Source organism: Corapipo altera, unplaced genomic scaffold (assembly GCF_003945725.1).
Source record: "Corapipo altera isolate COAL_440 unplaced genomic scaffold, ASM394572v1 57, whole genome shotgun sequence".
NCBI lineage: Eukaryota > Metazoa > Chordata > Aves > Passeriformes > Pipridae > Corapipo > Corapipo altera.
The window spans coordinates 5,891,890-5,911,118 of NW_020884905.1; the positions used below are offsets into that span (position 1 = coordinate 5,891,890).

The following is a 19,229-nucleotide window of genomic DNA, read 5'->3' on the forward strand; positions in this document are numbered from 1 at the left end:
AAAAAAAGGACAAGGAGAGACTTATCACTAATTACAGAACTTGGCTTGGGGCAAAATTAAATTATTACTAATCAAATCAGAGTAGTATAATGAGAAATAAAACCAAATCTTAAAAATACTTTCCTCCCAGCCCTCCCTTCTTCCCAGGCTTACCTTTACTCCTGATCTTCACTATCTTCATCCCACAATGATGCAGGGGGACAGAGAATGTATCAGTTCATCAGTCTCTGCCACTTCTTCCTCCTCAGGGTGAGGATTCCTCACACTCCTGCCCTGCTCCATTGTGGGACCCCTCTCACAGTTCTCCATGAACTTCTCCAACGTGAGTTCTTCCCACAGGCTGCAGTTCTTCACAAACCGCTCCAGTGTGGCTCCCTGCCATGGGATGCAGTCTTTCAGAACAGGCTGTTCTAGTGTGAGTTCCCTGTGGGATCACAAGTCCTGACATCAAACCTGCTCCAGCATGGGCTTTCCATGTGATCACAGCCTCCTCTGGGCATTCCCCTGCTCCAGAATGGGCTCCTCCACAGGCTGTAGGTAGCTATCTGCTCCACCATGGGGCTCCACAGCAGGGGCATGGCTGTCTCACCATAGTTTGCACCACAGGCTCCAGGGCAATCTCTGCTCTGGTGTGTGGAGCACCTTTTCTGCCTCCTTCCTCACTGACCTTGGTGTTGACACTGTGGTTTCTCTCCTCTCTGCAGCTGCAGTTGCACAAGTTTTTTTCACCTGTCTTAAATACGTTATCCCAGAGGTGCTACCACTGCTGCTGTTGGACTCAGCTTTGGCCAGTGGTGGGTCTGTCTTGGAGCCGGCTGGCATTGGCTCTGTCAGGAACAGGGGAAGCTTCTAATGTCTTCTCACAAAAGCCACCACTGTAGCCCTCTCTGCTACCAAAAGCTTGCCATGCAAACCCAACACAGGTGGCATTGCCAGGGTGTAGCATGTCTCTACAGCTACCTGCAGTGTACAGTTTGTCTTAGCTAGGCTGAAGCTCTGTATGCAAAGCTAATGGAAAATAAAATGCTGCTTCAAAATAAAATTCTTGTTTTGTTTCCTGTTTGAATGGTGATTGAATACCATTGGTGGGGGAATGTTGTTTCATGTTACCATGGTGTGGGGGTAGGAGTGGGGGATGTTTTAATAACGTTTTCATGTTTACTAGCAATACTAAGCAGTGTATAATGTGGTCGAATCAGGCCCTGAAGAGAACTTGGATGAAGATCTTGAACATCTGCAGCAGTAAACACTAGGTCTCTCCTGCAGAGCTTGGGATTCAGGCTGCACAATAACTACATGTGGATGATTTTTCCAGGTAAGCAGGAAAAGGTGACTTCTGTAAAGAACCTTATTTGTAGAGCACTTCTACTCCTGGTCTGGATTAAAGTCTGAGAGGTATTACCAATCATTCTGCTATAAGTAAGTGGGAGGGTTTGAGGTCTCTTTCTGTTGTCTCATTTAAAAAAAAAAAAATCCCAACAAACAAACAAAAAAACGCAACCAAAAAACCCCCTCCAAAAGTCCCAACAAAACTTGCAAACTGGTGCTTGGAGAATGGTACCATTTGCAGTGGCATGCCCTTTGTTTCTGCAGGATGCTTCCCTTGGAGCTGCTACCTCATGGTCTACTGCTATAAATTGCAGTGTGACATGACTGGAACAGGAAACTGATCTTGCATCAAACTTTCCTAGGAACTGCTACAGCACAGACTGTATAATGTTTCCTATATCAAACTGTCTAAACATTCACCTGCTCTCTTAGCGGGGAATTCCTTATTAACTCCATAAACATTTATCAGAATAGTTTGTCTCAAGGAAACCATTAAAGTACTATTTATACTTGAGTTAAAAAAAAAAAAAAAGGCAAACATCAATTGGTGAAAGCAAGTTCTGTAGGGTTTCCCTGTTCCTTTTTTCACTAATATCTCATAATATCAGTATCTACTGGCTTTGCATGTGCCTGATCCTATTTATGTATGTCAGTGTACATCGTATGGGGGAAGGCTTTAGGGTGAACACTCACAGAAATACGAGGACATTAGGAGGCAGAGGAAGGCAAGGGAAGAGTTACCATTAAGTTAGATAGTTACAAGGTTTTGTGTGTTCCTGCTGATGCTGGAGGCCTTTCTTGTGCCTGAGAGAGCCTTGTGAGCTGCTGCATTGCAGCAAGTAGCAGGCAGATACTTCTAAGACATCTTCATAGGAATTATGGTTTGAAAACCTTTGTGATATTCTCCTGTTTTTTTCTCTCTCCATCTGCTCCCAAACCAAAGTTGCTTTTCCAGTTGATCATTCGGTCCAGGAAGAAACGCTCCACAGCTTTTCCCAGGGCAAAGATGTATGGTCTGTCCTCTGTGGTTTGCTCTCCCATAAAGCCTGTGTGGTCACAATCATTACAGATGCTTTTCAGAGAACTATTATTAAAAGCTGGGAACAATGAGGTTTTATTTTACATGATAGATCTTTTGAATCTTTCTGGATAAGCAGCTAGACTGATCATTGTTTAATAGCTGTGTGCGTGGGAGAGAAGTTTCCCTAATATCTGTGCTGTCAGTTTGACCTGGGTGATGTGGGTGATGAGTCCCTCTGGGAGAGCAGCCAAATTGCTACAGCTTGAGTGACTCTAGAGCATGGGTTTTGCACTGCTTTGGGGCTGCTTTACTTTCCTTATGTATGGGTTTTTTTACAAGTTTGGGGTTTTTTTAGTAATTCCAGCAGACTGGTGCAATACATCAGTATTTGTGCATATGACAGCTTGTGCATGTATTTGAGCTGCAAAAATTATGGCAGCTGTGTGATATGATGGTGCCTTTCTCTGATCAGATCCTTATTTTATATATATTTGTACTTTTCTTTTAAACTTAAAACTCTCTTCCAAGTAACCATTAACTGTAGGGGCGGTACTTCTGATATGATTTGCACAGTTTTGGTGAATTCTGCATGGAGATTCTAAGATACTGGTTATTGTAAAATAATGGAGGAAGGATCATTTTACACTTGTTGTATTTCTTATGTTCTTCCCCTGTGGTTCTGGCTATTGGCCACTGTCCTAGCAGATGCAGTGCAGGATCAGCCTTTGGTTTGGCCCCAACTGCTGCTTGAAAGATTAGAGCAAAAAAGTAAAAATATACGAAAACGTTAAAAAGAAGAAGGCAGGGAAATTCTGTTATTTGTCCTAGCCTATAATTCTAATTAAATCACTCGATCACTAATTGATCCCACTTTCCCCTGTGCGCCTACTCCTCCTTATTCTGGTGCAGCCATTTGTGAGACTAAATGGTGAACTGCAGTAGGTCTGAAAAATAACCCTGGATGATACACATCGCTAGTAACTACAGAAGATTTTCCAGTTGTTATGAGCCAGCAGCTCCATTATTTCCTCTTCTTGCTATCTGGAGTCATACAGATTACTTGTCTTCTAGAAATCTTTGTAAAACTGTCCTCCTTAAATGCTACACTTTGCAGTGACTAGGCATGCTTCTATCATGGGAAAAGAAAAAAAAAATCTGGAAATGAGGAATTAGGTCATAATAGTTTACCCTCACCCCCAAGATCTTTTGAAAGATAGGGAATTTAGATACTTATAAACTTTGACCCATTCTCAAGACATCTGGCCTATCTTTCAAGTAGCAATTGATCCCTTCTTTTGTACACATTTTTATAATATTGATAGTGCTTTTTCATTGCAGTAGGCAGAAGCATCTGGTTTTTTCCAGCCTATTTAGAAGTGCTACTTTGCAGCTCATAGGTATTTTATTTTTAATTGTCTTGTATGTGCATTCATGCATTTCCTCCTCTATGTGTTGAAATAAATTAATTTTCAAACTAACCTCTGCTGTATTTAGCACAGACAACTATGTTAGGGACAGCTCTTTCTTCTGAACTAGTCTTTTCTATAATCCCAATCATGCATTTAGGGTTCTGATATATGGCACTATAAGAATGTCAACGTGCAAAATAAAAAAAGCACATCACTTATTAATTGTTCTCAGCAATAGCTGTGTTTTAGCTTAACTGTTAATTTCACTGAAACCATAGATATGGTCTAACTTCTCTAAAAAAGCCAAAAGGTATAAACAAATACTCCCATTAAAAAAAACTATGGCAAAACAAACAACGCCCGCATCTCCAAAAAACTCCAAAGGAAACCTAACATTGTGCATATCTGTAGGCCAGGAGTAAGTCAGCACACTTACCATCCCTGACTTTAGTTCACCTGACTTGCTTTGAGATATATGAAAATATGGAAGTCTTGTTTCTGAGCACAGATAATTGCCTGGGGGTTTGGTGGGTGATCCCTGGGAATGTGCTTCTCATCTAGAGAGGTTCTTTAGCTTTTCTCCTAAAGCCGCTGTGGAAGGAGATGGGATACACATAATTGTTGTCTCACCTGTTATTGCATTTCCTATGTATAATAGTTAAGAATATATATCTACTGTGTTGTCCCTAAATGTTAAGATTCTTTTGCATATGCTAGACTTTCCCAGTACTGTAGCACTAATTTTATCTCCAGGTTCCATTTGTATTTATGCAAACAAATGCTTGGTGTGTTGGCTTTACTTAGATTTCTATGAGGACTATGTTCAGTTGCTAAAGGATGTCAAAATGCATGGAAGTGAAAAGGCTTTACCTCCAGAGATGGAAATGTTATTAATGCTTAAATGATTCTATTCAAATCCCAGTTAATGCATCAGTTGTTATGAATGTTACTGTATTTGTTCATGCAGTGCACTCTGTGATACTGGGCTGGGATTTTCCCACAGGTACAAATGAGTTAATTTAATTAGAAACATAAGGTTTTCTGCCTATAGGGATACAAGGCCCATGGACTGTGAACTTGCATTAGCTCACCCCCAAGCTTAGCTTTAACTTTCTGCACAGTTATGTTGCTTTCAGCAGACCCTTTTCTGTGAAAGGAGCCCTGTGTGTGTTGGCATTTGTGAGGTGAAGAATTTAATGTCATAGTTTAGATGGTAAGTTTCTGCTATATGGGAAACTGTCCCTATAGCAAGAGGCACAGCAGCAGCAGGCTGGCTGCCTAAATACACCAGCCTCTCACAGACACAATTACTGATTTTATAGAGGAAACATTTGTACCCATAAGCACAAATTTCCAATGTTGGATTATGTCCCAAATTTGACCTATGTTGTTTTGTCTTATTTTCTCCTTTAGAATCTCTGCACAGTCCATGTAATTTTTTGTGTGTTCTGCTTTGTTCTTCAAAGCACAGATTTCTCTAAACAAATAAATTCCAGCAATATTGGGTCCTAGAGGAACCCTTCAATTTCACAGGCCAGAGAACCACAAAATGAAATAAATATGGTTGAACAGAGATTTTAGTCTTGGGTTCTTGCAAGGTCAGAATACCAACAATAAAAAAAATAGTTAAGTTTGCATGTATTAGTTCAAAATGTTGGAGAATAATACTTTGGCAGAAGAAAAGTAAGCTTATGACTGATTTTTGCAGTTAAAAAAACTGAGTAGGGAGTTCTAAACTGTTGATTTGTGAGTTTTCTGAACAGCAGAAGCATAGAAATCTGTTTTCTGATTGACTTCTCTGAACTGGAGAGAAGCTGCTGTGGGCATTCAGCTCCTTCCCAGCACGAGGGGATCCAGGCAGGAGGGTGATCTCCTGAACCCCTTCCCCTGGCAAAGTTCCTGCCCGCATTTTTGTCTCCACGGGTACAAGGAGCTTTGCTGATTCACAGAAACTAAGCCAAGCCCAAGGATGGAGGAATTTCTGCAGAACACAATGCAAGCTCTGGCTGGAGACTTTCTGGTAAGTGCTTATGACCCCTGTCCCCAGTGGTGGCTGAGGTTGCCCCACAGTCCTTTCTTCTACAGAGGCAGGAGCAGACTCTCTATCCTAATGTTTATTTTCCCCAAACCTGTTGGTAAGGCAACACCTTTAGATCTTTTCCTCTCTGCCAAGTTTTATTGAAAGTGACTGATGAATTCAGAAATTATGAGGGACTACTCAGGCAAAAAGGGATACAGCTGCCCATGCCTCATTCTTTTCAGGAATTAGGATAAAAGTGTTCTCTGGTTCAAGCTCTGTAAGTCATGGATGCAATTTTATGCTTGCCTGTAAAGGACTCTCAGGAAGAGGATGAAGGCAATCCCCAAAGCTGCTTCCCAGCAAATCCTCAGCATCCTGATATTCTGCTACTTCTGTACCTCTAATCTCACTCAGTCAGTACCAGGAAAATACCAGAATCTGCCATCTTTATCCATTTTATAGTCAGCAGAATTGTTAAGGAATTACTGAGGTGAAGTAGCTTTGACTCCTTCTCTCTGCAGGAGTATGAATATGGCTTGTGGTTCTCCAAAAGGTAGCAGGATGACTTGCAGAGCTGTGAGTCCATCTGTAAACACAGTTATAAGAGAAGGAAAATCAGGCTCCTGTGCTCGCTCAGCCTGTGTATGGTCTGCTTAATTTGTGATGACTGAGGTTCAGAGGTTTTGCAAATGACTTGAGGATTTACTTCTGTGTGACCCTGAGACCTTTGTGTGCAGTGGGAGTGGTTCAAATGAGCTGGGAGATCACAGGTAGATTGACATGAGGGAGTCTCCGGGGATGCAGATAGTCACAGGAGACTTCCAGTGCAGAGGGCTACTCCTCTTTTTAACTAAACCTGATGCTACTGACTCTTCGTTGGGCTGCTCAGCTACTAGCTGTGGTTGTAAGCCCTTTTTGTCTGAATGGGATTGGGCCATCCCAGTGGTGTTGTGGGTGTTCACAGCCTCAGCTGTCACATTCAGGGGCAGCAGTACCAGGTACTGACACTCAGTGCCCTTACAAAAGGGTAGGAAGCTGAAAGGAATAGTAAGAGGTGACTACTCAGTGTCTCAAAGGATTTAAACCCAAATGACTTAGTGAGAAGGGATTCTCTGGTGGATGACAACTGACTTCTCTCTCCTCATCTTCTCTTACCCTCTGTCCCTTCTCACCCTTTGCAACAGCAGTGTGAACTTTAGTGTTGAAGTCTGAAGAGCTTTTAACCAATGAAGGCAAACATTGATTAGAAGAGGTGCCAGGGATGAGATAACACCAGGATTTGGTATAAGCAGTTCATCCTCCCCTGCGGCAGTCAGACCGAATATTTTGACTTGCTACAATAATTTCCTGTGGGCTGATAACCACTGATTCGATAAAAATGGTAGTAACAGGCTCCATCAGGAGCTGTCCTGAAGGGCTGTTGATTCATTTAATCCCACAATAAAGATTGAGTGAGCTGTTATTTCAAAAGCAAGCTGGATCCAGCATGTATTTGTATCAACATGCCAAAGATGACACAACTGCTGCCTCACCCAGCCCAGCAAAGTGGGGTTTTGCTAATGCTTTATTTGGTCTCCATGTTTGGCTGGGAGACAAACAACTCTCTTGTGATGTGTTGTTTCTATGAATAGTAAATTAAAAACATTCTCTGCGAGGGGGTGGCACTGCTGTGTTCTGTTCATTTGATTTCTGTGTACCTCCCATCTGCATAGGTTCTAGTGGGAGATGCCACTGTGAGGATAAGGACCTTGGACTTCCTGAGATGCCACAGTGACTGAGGCTGCCTGTCCACCAAATGCAGCTGGGAACTCCTTACAGTTCTTGCCACATTTTGGAAGTGGTGAGGAGAGATGGTACCTGGCTTCTCTGAAGGAGTCCCGATGATCCCGGTCAGTCAATGTGCAGCATCTGATTCCCACCTGAATGTGGACTCCTCACAGGTTCCACGTCACTGCTTTCCTTGGAGAGCCCACAGGCACACAGGCATCTTTCCAATTATGGGGTTTAAATTTTTGGCCCTTTAGTTTTTAAGGAATGTTTTTGACATTTTCAAAGTTGAAGCAACTGGAGCTTTCTTTCATCTAGGAGTGAAGTTGACTCAGCTCTGATTTACCCACTTTTATTTAAAGACCATGACTACTACTTCTAAAATGTTACTCATGTAACTATGTTATTACATTATCTGTAATGTTATTACATTATCTGCTTTTCCATCTGTTAAATGCCATGGTTCCAGCACCAAAAATACCACTGTCTGACAGTAGCAGCTGTCAAAGGTCTATTTAGGCATCTTTAAAAAATAGTAAAACCTGATACCACTAAATATAAACCAAGTTTTATTATTATAAAGTTTTCTTTGGATGTGGTTTTAGAAATGTTACTATTTATAGCACCTCTGGAATTTTACTTCTGATAGTAGGGAGATTGTACTTATCTATAATTTTAAGTATAATTATTTGCTTATTGTTGGTTTAAATAATGTTATTTTTTATAACTCACATACAAATATATAACCATCTGTGTGAATCTACCCTCAGCATTCTGCGTGGCTGCTTCCCAACTCTGTTGGAACAGCACCTATGACCAACCTGCTTCACACAGGATAAAAATCTATCACATGGACCATACCCATGTCCCATCTTCTAGGTAACCCCCATGACCTCATGACAAATCAAAAGTCTAATTATAAGCATAGCTTATGAAGCAGGAGATGCCCTGAACCAAGTCCTGGGTATCACTTAGAAGTGTAAAACTACAATTCTGTAGTGAATAGTGCACTTAAATGTGATTGATAATTGGAACAACAAGTTAAATGAACCTTGTTTATAATAATTGAGTAGATCTGAAGACTTCTCAAAGCCAGGTGTCCCATTATTAAGCACCATCTTATGGACTCTATTTCCTTCAGGAATGTCACAGCCTTGGCTGGGCATGAACAACCAACCAAAGAGGTTGTGCAACCCTGCAGCTCCACAGTGCTGCACACAGACAAGCTGTGTGTCTGCAAGAGGCCTGGGCACCCTGTCCCTGGTCCTGGCTGCTCTTACACGTCTGTCCCTGTGGGCTCAGCACCTGCTGGTCCTTCAGCCCATCTGGAAAATTGCTGAAGAGCACAGCTCTTCCAGTCACAGCCCAGCAGGAACAAGGGCGATAATGTATTGGCCACCAGCTGTTCTTGGGGTTAGGTCTGTCTCACGAGTAGTCACAGAAGTGAGTGGTGCCTATGGCAGCTCCTGGTCCTGTGAGAGCTGGAAGACATAGCGGCAGCACTGGTAGGTCTGCTGGCATTTCATGGGCATCTCCCTGCTCAAGATCGTGGATGTCTTAAAAAAATGCACTGGAGAAATGAATATTTTAGGGCTAAAACCAGAGAGGGGAGGGGGTTCTGCTGGGGCCTGGGATCTTCCTGGTGGCAACAACTGCAATCTGCTGCCAGGTAAGGCATATTTTTTATGTGGATGTTTTTTTCTCTGACAGTGCACCCTCGGTGCTGCCATGGGGCAGCTGGCAGGAGCCACCCTGGGAGGTGGCACGGCACGTTCCCTGCATGGTACACAGCACTCCTGGGGCTCCCCACCCCCGTCACCTGGAGCCTGCTGGGGCCTTGGTGGCACCATTGTGTTGTGCCTGCTGGCCACGTGCCACCCTGAGGGGTCCCTCATCACCCTGGGGACTTTGCATGCAGTGCTGATCCTGCCCAGCCCTTGGAAGCCCCTCACGAGGGACTGGGCATGGGGGGTGATGGGGTGGTTTAGGGAGAGGGCAGGCAGAGGAGTGTAAAGATGGGGCTGTTGATAAAGTCCAACCACCAAACCGGTCTGGAACTGTGTGATTTGGCACACTGCAGGGAGGTGTAGCTAACAACACAAAAGATGAATAATTGCAGGTCATGGCATTCATTCTCCGAATTTAAAAATTATTAAGCTCCTGGTGAGGGCAGGCAGCTGCAGGTTCAGGCTGCCCTCGTCCCCCTGGCCATGGTTAACATGGCACTGACACCTGGCTGGCAAGCAGGCACCTCTCTTCCTCCAGCAGCACCCTCCACCCAGAGCAGGGCTGTCACAGGGCCTCGCTGTGCCCCCTCCTGCCCTTGGGCTTCGGAGGGGACTGTGCATGACATGAATGCCAAGGGTGGTTCTACTGCTGCTCAGTTCTCAAACCTGATCAGCAGATGCGATGTAAAGCTGTGACATGGGGGTAAGTCACAGCCACCACACATGCCTGTCTCAAGAAAGTGGTAATGAAAGGGGCAGGGAGGGTGAACATTGACTCCAAACAGGTATGGCCAGCCTGGTGCTTTGTTCTGCTGCTGTCTTGAGTCATGTCCCAGGGAAGTTTCTGTAATGTTGATAAAGGGGATAGTAAAAATAAAAGGTCTGGTTTCCAACTATAAAACTGTAAACTATATAAAACTATTATCAGGATTGTCTTATCTAATTTTACATTCTCTCTCAGTGCTTGCAAGGTACCACATGTGCCCTTGAAAAAGAAACAGTAGCTACTGTGAGATCTTCCAGAAGGCTTGGATTGAATAGGAAATCCCGAGGATGCTGCTAATAAGTGTAAAAATGTTGACTTTGGAATTGCTGCTGTATGTTTCGAGCTAAGAGTCTGTGTGAGTTTTGCTGTCAATCCTCAGGGACAATGCTTTGGTACAGTTAATGTGGCACTTCAAAGCCTGAATCTTGTAAGCAGGAGGTTGAAGCTAAAACAGGAGCAAATTAAACCACCAGTGTTTGCTAAATGGTTCTTTCCTCTGATTGCTGATGGTCTTTTAGTCCCTTCCCTGTTGGAGTCTAAATGTCTACCATCTCCTCTCACAGTTGTGGCATTGCTGGCCCAGGAAAATTAATTATTTTCTTTTGTCTTCCAATTGCTTTGTTTTTTTCCATTTCACTAAACAGCCCTTTGAGAACCCCCTCACTGGCTGTGTGTATCTGCTTTTCATGTGCCTTTGCTGCAAAGCTTGCAGAGGTGCCTCTCCAGCCAAAAAAATCCCAACCAAACAAACAAGCAAACAAACAAAAACCCACAGACGTAATCAAGTGCAAAAATAGAAAGTGCTATCACAAAACCAAACCATTGAAACATACTGGGTCACAAACCAGATATAAACCACTAGTGCTCGGGTGTTGCCAGCAGAGAAAAAAATAAAAGTTTTGTTTTAAGATCTGTTAATGGGATGATTGCACCAGCAGCATGGGGGCTCCACAGTGGGAGGTCACATTCAGGACACTGGGCTCAACTTTCGGGACAAACTGGGAGGTCTCCAGAGGACAGCAACACACCTGGCAGTTGCAGAAAATATGACCACTGATGAAACTCTGAAGGAATCGAGCTGAGCACTAGACCTTTCTCACTGGAGAGGATAAGCACTGTTACTGAGTGTTAAAGAGAAGAGATGGTATGGTTAGATATATTGATTTAGACAGAATAATCTTAGGTTTCTTCCAGTGCTGTGTTATGGGACCTTCCTGTGTTATTGCAGATGCCCAAATGGGGCTTTAAAATTTTCATCCTACTTGTTTTACAGGATGAGTTGGGAGGAAGGCAGGCTGGCAGCTACAGCACAAGCCCTTACAACCACTGTTCCCAGATCCCACTTCTGGTTCCACTGCTCGCCCTGAAGAGTGTTATCTGAAGGTAAGAGTCCTATGATTCCTGTCCTTCTTAAAAGGGTTAAAAGCTAAACTCTTTCCTGAAGCAGACTGAGATCTGTGTAAGTGGGACTAAAGATCTGCAAAGCAAAATTATGTTGCTGTTAAGGCAGCAGGAAGGATAAACTATCCTGGCTCATAATATAAATATTTGCAGTGACAAACAGGGGCAAGAGTAACTGGAGAAAAATTTGGAAGACTCATGCTGTTACTGTTGTTTTTTGAAGTTTGCTGTCCTGCAATACCTTTTAAATAATTCTGTGGCAACCGTGGCACAACAAACCCCACATCCCCTTCCACTCAGTTACTTAGACCAGCACTGAAATGGAGGTTGGTCCCTAAGTCTCTCTGGCTGCCAGCGTTTTAGCCAAAGCTCAAGTCTGGAGGAGCTGGGTCCTGCTTCTTTCTTTGCCTAATTTAAGAAAATAAAAATAAAATAAAAGATGTTATGGAAATTAATACCAGTCAGTTACCTGGTTTATTATTAAAAGATAGCTCTGAGCATCTGAGAGCTAGGCCACTCAGTAATTAAAAAACATCTCAGAACCATGAAGGAAGCTGTGCCCTACACACTCTCATTTCAGACAGAACAATCACAGAAAACAGATACTAAAAATAGCAGACATGGGGTTAATGAGCATGGGGTATATTGGGCACATTAGGGTACATTAGGAAATATTTTTTTATTTCCTTTTTCTTAATTTCTTTTTTTAATTATTATTATCTTTTATTTTATTTCATCTTCCACTAGCAAATCCACAAAATTTCAGCCGGTGAAAAATGCTCCTCACAATGTAACCCTGTGGATGGGCACTCTCCCCTTGCTGTTCTGACAGGGAGCCACCGAGCACCCCCAGCCCACCTGTCAGGTCTGAGTATCAGATATCCTAATATCCAACCTAAACCTCCCCTGGCAAGCTTTGCCCTTCCTCTTCCCCCAGTGCTGACAATAACCACACAAGGCACTAGGTAAGGCTCCAAGGGGGCATGTCCCAGTCAAAGTGACTCACCACAAGATAAGCAGGGGAAAAAAACCTAATAAAAGCACCAGATACCAGGACATTCTCTTGCTTCCAAGGCAAGATAGATCATCCCTTTAGGAAAAGGGAAAGAGGCAAGCATTGCTCAAGCAATGCACAACTTAGCAAGTGAGTTTAACAAATACCATCATGTTTTGTGTACCGAGGAAATAAAAGCCACTCTTTTTAACAGCTATCAGTGGAAGTTACTGGCTGGTCACAGCAGCAAGCTTCCTGCAGCCTCCCATACTTACAGATTTATCAGAAGAAGCAGTTACAGGTTTCTTCACTTCAGAGCCCAGCCCCAAACTGGAAACTTCTTGTTACTGGTCCTGAGAGAGGCAATTGGAACTTTAGGTATTCAGCAAAGTGCCCCCCTCCCCTGAGTACTGGCTCACCTGCCTGAACACCTGCAGTGTTTATATCCCACCTCACTCCCTGCTTTGCAAATTCATACCAAATAAGAAATCTCCAAGCTCTTCCTCCAGCCCCAGCTGAGTTTCCTTCCCGGGAGGCAGCCCCGCCGTGCGGGACCTGCAGCTCTGCAGTTCGGTCACCAGGCGGTGACGGCGACCGCTGAGCGAGAAGGCACCGCGGATGGGCTGCACTGCCGGAACTGCTCACCACAGCGGCTTAGCCTGTGACTCACTAATTGAGCATCTGCTTCTTGGCACAGTATGCAGGGCTATAAAACCTATGACAAAACATGGAGGGAGACACATGCTTACGGGGTAAGCTAAATGGATTCTGTGTACAAGACACTGCTGGGTCTTAATCCAAGCTTGTACAGTCAATTAACACTCTGATCTCTGAATTTTGTTTCTGCAAATGCCACATTTTTCCATGCTCCTCCACTAAAACCACATAAACTCTATTATCTAGTGTTAGATATAGGGTTGTTTGAAGACACTGTTATGTCGTGGTTTAGGAATGGTACTCCCCATCTGGTGTTCCCACTGAAACCATCCACCACTCGCTCACTCCTTCCTTCCCCTTCCCTTCCTCTGTGGATGGAGAGGAGAATTGGAGGTACAAAAGGTAAAGATCATGGGCTGAGATAAGAACAATTTACTGGAAACAGCAATGACATAAGAAAACAAACAGTAACAGTATTAATGACAAAACTGTACAAGAAAGAGGAGAGTGGTACACATGTAAATGCTCACCAAAGAGCCTGACCCCACCCAACCAGAAGGAATCCCTGAACCCCTGCCCTGTCCTGGCCATGCCCCTCCTGGCTACTGCAAACACTAACCCTGTCCTGGCTGGAAGCAGGACATGTGAACATATGAGACTTCTCTTGAGCAGGTTCTTTGGAAAACCTACATTGACCTTGAAATTGAGCAAGGCGAGTAAAAGAAAACAAGAAACCTTTACTGCAAGTTACTTAGTGGATACAGCACATCAAGGTATCTGTGGGCACCCAGGACACAGAACTGGTCTTGAATCTGGTCCACAATGAGAAAAACCCTTGACTGCCTTGCTTGTATGGCTTCTTCAACTCAACAGTGAACAATTCAATCCTATGCCTGTGCCATGAAGAGAGGAAAGACTTTTCTCCAAGTTTCTTGGGTATTGTACAGTATTTTCACTGGTCATGAATAAATGCATTTAAAGAGTTTTTACCATGACTGATCTCAGGTACTTTGGTTTGAAAGAATACCAAGAAAACGACCACACAGGAGGTAATTCCATTTTAATAGTCTCTGAATTTCCAATATTTGAAAGGAAAAATAACAAAGTGTGACAGTATACAGCCATTACCTACAGAAGCAGTGTTAGTCAGCTTCTCAACTGTTTTTTGGTATTTCAAGGGAAAAACATTCAGCCTAAAATTTCTCATCTGTAAGTTCTTTGGAGGTTGGGGGGGACAGACCTGACACTTAGTAAGTTGCCTGAGAATCACAGCTTACAGTTACTCAATGTCTTCTGGCCTCACTGGATGAGGCAGAGGTATAACGGATTTCTTCTCTGTATCTCTGGAAAGAGCTTTCCTCATATCTGTGGCAAAAGGAAAAAATGCTATTATAGTTACAGTGGTCATTGTACAAAGCCATATGAAGTAAATTCTCTATTAAAATAAGATAATTTTTAATCAAGAAAATTTCCTAGAATCATAGAATACCTCAAGTTGGAAGGGACCCATAAGGATCCAACTCATGGGTTCACACAGGACTACCTAAAACTAAACCATATGGTTAAGAGCATTGTCCAGACTCTTCCTGAACTCTGATGGGCTTGGTGTCATGACCATTTCCCTGGAGAGCCTGTTATAGTTACCAACCACCCTCTCAGTGAAGAGCCTTTTCCTTACATCCTTCCCTGACTCAGCTTGGCTCCATCTCCTCATGTCCTATCACTGGTCACCAGAGAGAGTGATGCCCAGTTGAGGAAGGTTTAGACTGTGATGAGGGCACACCTCAGCCTTCTCTTCTTCAAGTGGAACAAGCCCATGGACATTAGCTGCTCCTCCTAAGTCCTGCCCTTGAGACCTTTCACCATCTTGGCTGCTCTCTTCTAGATCACTAATAATTTAATGTCCTTAACGTTGTTCAGCAGCAATGTTATCAACTGAAGTATAACACTGCATGAAACTTGACTGAATGGAAAGAAGTGGCAGGCTAAAGGGACAAATATATGATTTAAGGCACTTGCAACAACAGTAGATATATGTCAGTAGCCCTTATATTTCATAGTGATCCTACATATTGAACAAATAGTGCAAGAACAGAAATGACACACAGCATGGCCACGTAACCCTTTGGGAGAATACTTAAAAGAAAAAAAATATCTAGAATGAGGAAGCACTTTTGTTAACAGAATCAACATTAACATAGTTGAATTTCCATATTCCTTCCCTTTTACACTGAAAATGTTACCCAATTCTCTGCCACTGTGGGCCACTGACACTTGTAAATTTGTAGTTAGACGTCTGAGAAAAACAAAGTTCCAAGTCCCAGTTATGGGAAGAAAGCAGTTCCATTCCTTTTCATTTTTTATTCTTATTTTGTAGTTTATTTTGCCACAGATGCTACAAAATATGTAAACTGCAAGATTAGGTTTTTAACTGATGTAATCTTCAGTAGGAAAAGTTATCCAAAGGAGGATACGAAATCCCATTCATCAACAACAATCTGAAATTGTTTCATATACAAAAAAAAAAAATAGTCTTAAAAACAAGCCCAGGAAACCCTCAACATGAGAATCACTCCATTCAACTTGAGGCAGAACAAATACTTACCATAAGCATCTTCATCTGGCTCCCCACTGCTGGCAGAGTAGTACTCTAACACTGTCCGGTACACACTGTAGCCTAGTTGCTTATACATATTTACAGCAACCTGATTTGATACTCTCACAAAGAGATCAACAAAAAATCCACCCTTTCTTTAGCGGGGGGAGGAAAAAACAAACAAAGAAAAAAACACGTTAAGGAACAGTAGGCGAATGTATTTCTAAGTAACAACCCTTAAACTGTAATCATATCAAAGCAAGTCTGATGATGTAGTACACCAATCAAACATCTTTCACACTGTAATAACAGATGAACTCCTTTACCAACGGAAAATTCAAGCATAGGCATAGATTTAATTTTATTTTTGTCACACAGCCCTTCTATACCAGCCAGTGGCTTCAGAAATGTGAACAGAAAGAACAGGACAAGCTAAACAGCCACACAAGCTTCATATCCATGTGACATGATTTAAAAAAAAATCCACATTTTAGATTGCATTGGATTAGGAGGGATGGAATAAGTCACAAAAATTCACTTGCCTAAGGGGGGTAGTCCTTTACCTCACAAGGCAAATTTTTCAAAATATTGTATTATTTTCTGTTTTTACCAAGTGGAGTTGCCCTACTAGAATGAGTTAAGGACATTTCACTGTGGGTTCATTTGACATTAAATTAAATGTTCATAGATACAAGTAACCAAGAAAATGGAAAGTAAGATAAAAAAATAATTTTGGCGGCAGTACTAAACTTGTTCAAGGCTGTGCCTGAATGCATTGCACAAAGCTCACAGTTACTGAACAACTATGTTGTAGGCCCTGCAACAGGAAACACTGCTGATGTTTCACAAAGCTCTTTTCCTGTCAAGAAAATGGTCTTTTATACAGTATTGCTACTAGAATTCAGGCTATGTCCTACTCATTCTAGCTCAGAGAAATCACGAGATTTTAAACCACTAAGCAACTTTCATAATTCCTGTTCTCCAGCTATGAGGAATTTCAGAAAATCAGAACGCTGCTTACAGCAAAATTCAGTGTCAGTTTCATGCACATCAAATATGTGAGCCAGGGACAGGTGCCTGTAAGAATATTACTTTTAAAGATAAGTTTAAAGACAGGCATATTACTCACTTTTCTGAAATTTCTTCCAGCAGCTCCATCAATTTAGCGGCCAAACCCAGCCGTCGGAATTCTGGTGCAACAGAGAGAGCGGTAACGTGTCCGTGCCATTCTTCCCTAGCCACGGAGCCCTCGGCTTTCCCCATGACTGTGAACACACAGAGCATCAGCGCCTTGGGAGTAACACACCCCCTGCAACCACACAACTTCACAAGAGGAATAAGCCATGTATAAACAAACGTTGCAATGGTTGTGGTAAAGGCCCAAACAGGAATGTCTACCTTATCACTCTATGATTCAGCAACCACAGAGAATGTAATTTTGCTCAAGTATTACAGCAATTTCTTAACTAGTGTAAAGAAAAACAACTTTGCAAATTCCTTGCTTAAGGTGTGACTTCTAAATGTGAATTTTAAGCAATTCTCATGAGTCTTTCACTGAACAGAATTTAGGACTTGACTAAAATAACAGAGGAACAGAGGGCCAGAAGCTCAAAACTACCATCCCAGCAACGATTTGAGACTTTTGGATACTGTGGGGGAATTGAGCTCAGGAAGCTTTGCCAATCTGCCAACAGAAAGCCGAGGCCCTGCAAACACAGTATGTTTAAGGGGAAAAAAAAGGGGGGGGAGGGGGAGGCAGGGATGTTGTTTTAGGGTGCTTCTTTCTAGTTTCTCTCCTTTCTACAAAGGGTTAAACCAGTGTTAGTTCATGAATGAACATTCACACTTCCACACGATGCTCTTACAGATATCAGTCACTGCTAATAAGCAACTATTGTGGTGAGTACAGAGAAATGTTCTGTACAGCACATACTTTAAGCTTCACTGTGTTAAATAGTTTATTTCTTGGATCCCTGCAAAGATCTGCCGCCTGCCCCACCCCACCTCTTGGCAGCTCTCTCTGGCATGATTTCTGAAAAACACAAATATTCCACAGTAAATGAGCAAAGACATCCAGAACCAGAGTTTTCCCTTGCAGGACAATGCAAAAGCCAAGCCCAGCACGTTTACTAACTGTGTGTGATCAGGGCTGAGCACAGTGACTTGGATTCCAGGATTACGGAAACACCTATTCGCCTGTACCAAACCCGGGTGGGCGCTACCACAGCCAAGGCTCCTCGCTGCACTAGGAACGTCAAACTGGAAGCTGCTGCCGTGAGTCCCACGTAATACCCTCAGATGTTTATGAAACGGGAAGATGCAACGCAACCTTCCTCTTCCCTGGTCGGTAGAAAACGCGAAGAGTAGGAAAAGCTCCCGCGTTAAAATGCCCCAAATAGGCAATGAAGGGAGACGTTACCGCCGGAGCACCCGGCACTCACTGTAACCCATCAGCTCCCCGCCAGGCGCCTCGGCGACGATGAAGTACTCGGGCCAGTGGGCGAGGTACTGCAGGTAGAAGGGGATCCCGTACTGGGCGCTCGGTTAAGGAGCAACTGCGGCCGCCACGGCTGCGCCGCCCGCGCCCGGCCCCGCGCCCCCGCCCCGGCGGGAAGGATACGGTCTCGGTCAGCGGGTCCAGGTTACTGTAGGGGAGAGAGAGCGGCGCTCAGCGCGGGCCCGAGCCCGGGCCCGGCGGGGAGCACCGAGCACGCCGGAGGAAGGAGAAGCGTGCAGGGGCTCGGGGGAGGGACAGGGGCTCGGGGGCCGGGCGGCGCTCACATGTTGTTGAATCGAAAGAGGTCGTCGCAGGTGAAAGCGCGGAGCGTCGTCATGGCGGTGATCGCGGCGACGATGCTGCCGCTGACCCGGAAGCCACGGAAAGGCAGCGGAAGCGTCCCCGCCCCGCGGAACCGCCCCGCTCCTGGCCCGGCCCCCACACAGCCCGGCTCCCGGCTCCCACACAGCCCCGCTCCCGGCCCGGCCCCCACACAGCCCGGCTCCCGGCTCCCACACAGCCCCGCTCCCGGCCCGGCCCGGGACCTGCCGCCGCGGGCCGTGCCGGAGCGAGGCAGCGGAGGGGGCGTGGCCGGGAGAGTGGGCGTGTAGCTGGGAAAGCGATCTATGTTTTAGCCACTGAGTGCACAGGGTGCACATCTTGTACAGGTTATGCTTGTGTTTCCACAGATAAAGGACCGCGGTGGACGCCTGTGCGTTGCATACGACCTTACAGATCCAGACCCTCAGACCGACCCTCGGAAGAGGACCAGGAGAATGTTTTGTGGATACTGAGCAACGAATGTCCCTAAGACGTTGGTTTGGACTTGGGAGAAGTGGGGGCCCATTATTGGAATATGGATACAGTGTTTTTGATGAACTAGTGCTATTATACAAGAAACATACGGTTATTAGCCCTAGATTGGCAATATGACAGCCTAGAGAACTGGTGATTAGAAAAAGTTTTGCCTTCTGCCATACCCTGTATTGAATGTCATACCACCAGTCCTGGGTACTGTGTCAATGTAAGGCGTGTGACAAAAAGT

The 19,229-nt window shown here is 44.1% G+C and overlaps 1 protein-coding gene and 1 long non-coding RNA gene across 4 annotated transcripts; one reads left to right on the forward strand and one right to left on the reverse strand.

Annotated features, from left to right (window-relative positions):
• The first annotated feature begins 50 nt into the window (after positions 1–50).
• LOC113951165 lies at positions 51–8,916 on the forward strand. 3 transcript variants are annotated; one of them, XR_003529064.1, is made up of 5 exons: positions 51–415; positions 1,200–1,315; positions 5,690–5,779; positions 7,492–7,668; positions 8,688–8,916. It is a non-coding gene; the product is annotated as an uncharacterized LOC113951165 (long non-coding RNA). The 3 variants fall into 3 exon arrangements; XR_003529062.1 differs by having other exon boundaries at positions 7,492–8,916; XR_003529063.1 differs by having other exon boundaries at positions 5,693–5,779; positions 7,492–8,916.
• Positions 8,917–14,134: 5,218 nt separating this feature from the next.
• Positions 14,135–18,568, reverse strand: NAA20 (N(alpha)-acetyltransferase 20, NatB catalytic subunit). Its single transcript, XM_027651827.1, has 6 exons — positions 18,469–18,568; positions 18,308–18,332; positions 18,129–18,219; positions 16,817–16,952; positions 15,697–15,842; positions 14,135–14,456 (listed from the first exon to the last, which is right to left on the reverse strand). Exons 1-6 carry the CDS (start codon positions 18,519–18,521, stop codon positions 14,371–14,373), a joined length of 537 nt encoding a protein of 178 aa, XP_027507628.1. The 5' UTR covers positions 18,522–18,568; the 3' UTR covers positions 14,135–14,370.
• Positions 18,569–19,229: the final 661 nt, after the last annotated feature.

Coding starts and splice junctions, on each gene's coding strand:
- NAA20 (XM_027651827.1), bottom strand. CDS start 18,521: ATGACGACGCTCCGCGCTTTCACCTGCGACGACCTCTTTCGATTCAAC. Junction 16,953..18,128: donor CGGGGAGCTGATGGGTTACA/GTGAGTGCCGGG, acceptor GTGTGTTCACAG/TCATGGGGAAAGCCGAGGGC. Junction 15,843..16,816: donor CTGGAAGAAATTTCAGAAAA/GTGAGTAATATG, acceptor CCCCCGCTAAAG/AAAGGGTGGATTTTTTGTTG.